Raw genomic sequence first — 4,362 nt, 5'->3', positions numbered from 1 at the left:
CGACACGGTGAGTCGCTTCGCTTAATATTTCGTTGCATGCGTTTCTGCTTTCGCGTTAAACATTGATAGTCGTGAGGGGAAAGCGACAACCCCCCTCTGGTCCTTCGAGTATCGCAAATCTTGCCTCCGGGGCGAAACTATCCCCGTTCATTGATCCTTCGAGCCGGATCCCGCGTTAGAAAATTGCCGCCGATCTTTCGCTCACGTCGCATCATTCATTAACTTGTTAATTATCGCGCATTCTTGTAATCGCGCATCGCGATAACACGTGGCGCGTGGTAGTCTTTCGCGATATCTTTCGTTCGCAACTCTTTGTGACGAGAATACTCGCGTGAACTTCTCTTGTCGCAACCATGCTATTGTTGTTATCTGCCTTTGCCGTGAATACGCTTAATTGTTTGTTCTTATAGTCGCGAGATGCAGTAACGCGCGGCGTGTTAATAATCTTTAGTCTCGCGTGATATCTCTCGTTCGCAATTCTTAATTCGCAGCGAGAATACTCGCGTGAACTTCTCGCTCGTCGTAACACGTTCCGCCGCTGTTATTCGCATTTAACGCGAATTGCAATAACGCGTGGCGTGTTAATAATATAATCAATTCGCGACGAGAATACTCGCGTGAATCCACGATCTCGCGCGATATCTCTCGCTCGCAATTCTCTCGCTCGTTGTAACACGTTCCATCGCCGTTATTTGTACTAATCGTAAATTGCGCAATTGACGCGGTATTAGTAATTAGTTAAAGCCCGTCATTGTTAACACAGAAACCGAAATATTCAGATCTCGAATATTCTCGGGCTAGCCATACGTTTTTGCCGCGCCGTCGACGTCCTTGACGCTCGGTCACGGGCCGGCAGCGTATATACCCATTTTTTCTACATAAGCTCGCGTTCCATAATAACGCGCTACATTATTTTCGTTGTTGCTGGGTGTGTTTCGGCCAGACTCGAAATACATATTGAAAACACGAACTGAATATATTATTCCGATCGTTGGAATTCTTGCAAACATAATTGCCACCGATCGAATATACAGTTCGCCGGCACTGGTTCCCGGTATAGAATATATTGTAGCACTCAAGGTAATCTTATCATAGATTATAATTACAATTATAATCACAATTGCAAAAGAAGTTGGCGTAATTGATGCTCATGTTGTGGATTATTGCTCGTGTCATGTGTGTACTGCTCATGTCGTATACGCTGCTCGTGTCGTAGCTCCGCGCACAACATGTATTGCTGAAAACTTAATCTGAACAAATACTTGAGTGCATTTCTCGTCGTAACCGGGCACCTGTGCCAACCTAATTGATAATTTTGATCGCTGATACAACTATTTTCTTATTTTTGTCCATCCCTTGCAACCCTCTTCCTTGCTAGTTCTACACTGCATTTGATCCCCTTTTCTTGCGTTCGCCATTCGCTCTTGCGATTAACAAAACTGTCATTCTGGTTGCGCTATTATATCGTGTTTGAAAAACATTCTATCGGGAATATCGTGCCTTCGCGTGGGAATCCGAATCGAGCCATCTGTTGTTCCTCATCACCTTGACGAACGGAACGGTTGTTTGCTTTCGTTCTCTCTTTCGTCCCTTAGCATATAAACTCGAAGCCTATTGTTCGCCGGTATTTTCACGGGGCGACAATACACTACGCGTCCTTGGGATCGTTCGCCGTTGCTGTTGATCGTTACATATCAACCAACATGTCGAAATCAAAGTCAGCTCCCTCTTGTCGCGAGTTATGCGTCCGGCGGATGCGGGAGATTTATGATCTTGCCCGGAAAGCCTCGTCCGAACCGAAGATCCTAGAAGGTTTTCTTGCCCGCTATCCGAGCGTGGCGAGAATCGCCGAGGACTTTGAGAACGCGCTAAAGGTTATACAAGAGACTACTGAGTTCGACGCCGAAGACGCGATTCGGGCAGATTTCGATAAAATGCATTACACCGTGAAGGGACGGTATCACGCGCTCACGAGCACGGCGCCCGGAACCGCACAGGCTCATTCCGCGAGCCACGCGTCGGCGATCAAGTTACCCAAAATTACGCTTCCGCAATTTTCGGGCGATCTCACGCTGTGGCCATCTTTTATCGCCTTGTTCAACACCTCGATTCACGACAACCGACAGATCTCGTCAATAGAGAAGTATCAATATCTGCTGGCCTCGCTAAAGGGGGAGGCGCTCAATGTAATCAAGAATTTGCCCCTCGCCGCGGAGTATTACATGATCGCATACGACGCGCTGCTCGACAAATATCGGAACAGAAGGAAGCTAGCGGACCACCATCTAAAGTCGATACGCGAAGCCAAACCGTTAAAGATAGAATCGGCCGATGCCCTCCATAAATTATTAGATACGTTCACCGAAAACACTCGCGCGCTAAACCTGATGAAGTTCCCTACCGATTCGTGGGATTTTCTTTTGCTCAATTTCCTGCTCGAGAAGCTTTCCCGATCATTGCGGGAAAAGTTCGAATCTGTCCATCGGGCCGAAGAGATACCGCGATACGCTCAACTCATCAAGTTTCTTTCCGAGCACTGTAAAGTACTTGAGGCCATCTCGGGTCCGTCGACCATGCCGTTCAAATCACAATCGTCCGCGTCGGCTTCGTCGCTTGCAACTCGAACCGCCGACTGTCCGGTGTGCGAGGAACAACATCTCGTGTTCAAGTGCCTTTGATTCTTGAAACTATCCCCCCGGGAAAGGCATTCAACGGCCAAAACCGCGAATTTGTGTTTCAATTGCCTTCGCACGGGTCATGACACTAACAACTGCACATCGACGGAAACGTGCCGGTCGTGCCAGGCTAGGCATCATACCTTATTGCATTTCGGACGGAATTCGGGTCCAGCGGACACCTTGGCGGATACCGGAGCCTCCTCCGAATCGGCCGTCGACGAGAGTTCGTCGCCACAAAATAATGAACCCCTCGTCACCATGGCTAGCGTCGCGAAATCGAGTTCGACAGTATTATTGTCAACGGTGCAGGCCGAAGCTCTCGACGTTCACGGAAATCCCTTCCCTGTTCGCATTCTTTTGGATAGTGCCAGTCAATTAAATTTCATTTCGGAAAATTGCATGAAAAAGGGTGGTTTCAGACGAACCAAGTGTCGTACTGTAGTCCTAGCGGTAAATGATACTAAAGCGGCTGCCACTCGAGGTAGCACCTCACTCGTGATTCAAGTACAGGGTAATGGCAACACTCGCGTTCCGATAGAGGCTACGATTCTCCCACGCATCTCTGCCCAATTACCTAGTAGACAAGTCGAACAAAGAGCGTGGAAACACGTAGAGGGATTAAAGCTCGCGGATCCGCAGTATCACCGACCTGGTCCCGTCGACCTCTTAATCGGCGCAGATATCTTTGCCTCGTTGATTCGGGACGGTCATCGTGTAGGAAGGAAAGGTGAACCAGACGCCTTTAATTCCATTTTTGGCTGGGTTCTGGTTGGCTCAGTGTCGATGCAAGCATCTCAGTCTACACATTCGTTTCTAACTCTCAATTCTCTAGATGCATCTCTCATTCGATGTTGGCAGTTAGACGAGATCCCCACACACTCGGGGGTCACAAACTCAAGCGGGAGGTCTCTCGTCCGCACGCCGCATGGGCGCGTCGCGGCGGGGACAACCGCGCGCGTGATGTCTCTCGTCCGGGCGTCGCATGGGCACGTCGCGGCGAAGGTATCCGCGCAATCGTTGTTTCGCTTCACCACGCGGGACGTCTCTCGTCCGGGCGCTGCATGGGCACGTCGCGGCGAAGACATCCGCGTAATCGTCGTTTCGCTTCATCACACGGGATGTCTCTTGCCCGGGTGTCGCATGGGCACGTTGCGGCGAAGACATCCGCGTAAGTGTCGTTTTGTTTGGACGAGGTCGAGTCCTTACACTCTCACCTCGTCATCATACACCGCCGAATCACATGCGCTCGAGGGTCACAAACTCAAGCGGGAGGTCTCTCGTCCGCGCGTCGCATGGGCACGTCGCAGCGGGGATAACCGCGCGCGTGGTCTCTCTCGTCCGCGCGTCACACGGGCACGTCGCGGCGAAGATATCCGCGTATCCATAGCATTGTTTGGACGAGGTCGAGTCCCTATACACTCATCTCGTCATCGCGCGCCGTCGAGTCGCCTGCACTCGCGGTGCCCTAGGACCTTACCGCCGCCTTGGCGTATCGCCATGTTCCTCCCACTATCACGGAGGGCTCGTCGGCTGTCGCCAAGCGGCCGGACCTCATTCGGAGGTCCTCAACGAATTCACATCCTTGATCCAGGGGGACTCTTGACCCCACTCATGTTCGCATATCGTCTCCGATTCGTTACCAAAACTAGATCAAATGCGCTCACTCTCGTCGTGGATCAAATTG

General features: G+C 50.7%; 1 protein-coding gene across 1 annotated transcript; it reads left to right on the top strand.

Moving 5' to 3' along the window:
- Positions 1–1,754: 1,754 nt before the first annotated feature.
- On the top strand, positions 1,755–2,678 carry LOC112466369. Its single transcript, XM_025034437.1, has one exon. It carries the CDS (start codon positions 1,755–1,757, stop codon positions 2,676–2,678), a length of 924 nt encoding a protein of 307 aa, XP_024890205.1.
- The last annotated feature ends 1,684 nt before the right edge of the window (positions 2,679–4,362 follow it).

This window comes from Temnothorax curvispinosus, unplaced genomic scaffold, assembly GCF_003070985.1.
Source record: "Temnothorax curvispinosus isolate PA1 unplaced genomic scaffold, ASM307098v1 QBEX01001550.1, whole genome shotgun sequence".
NCBI lineage: Eukaryota > Metazoa > Arthropoda > Insecta > Hymenoptera > Formicidae > Temnothorax > Temnothorax curvispinosus.
This window is presented reverse-complemented; position numbering and strand designations above follow the sequence as displayed.

Excerpts from the sequence above, each read along its gene's own strand:
- LOC112466369 (XM_025034437.1), top strand. The coding sequence starts at position 1,755 with ATGCGGGAGATTTATGATCTTGCCCGGAAAGCCTCGTCCGAACCGAAG.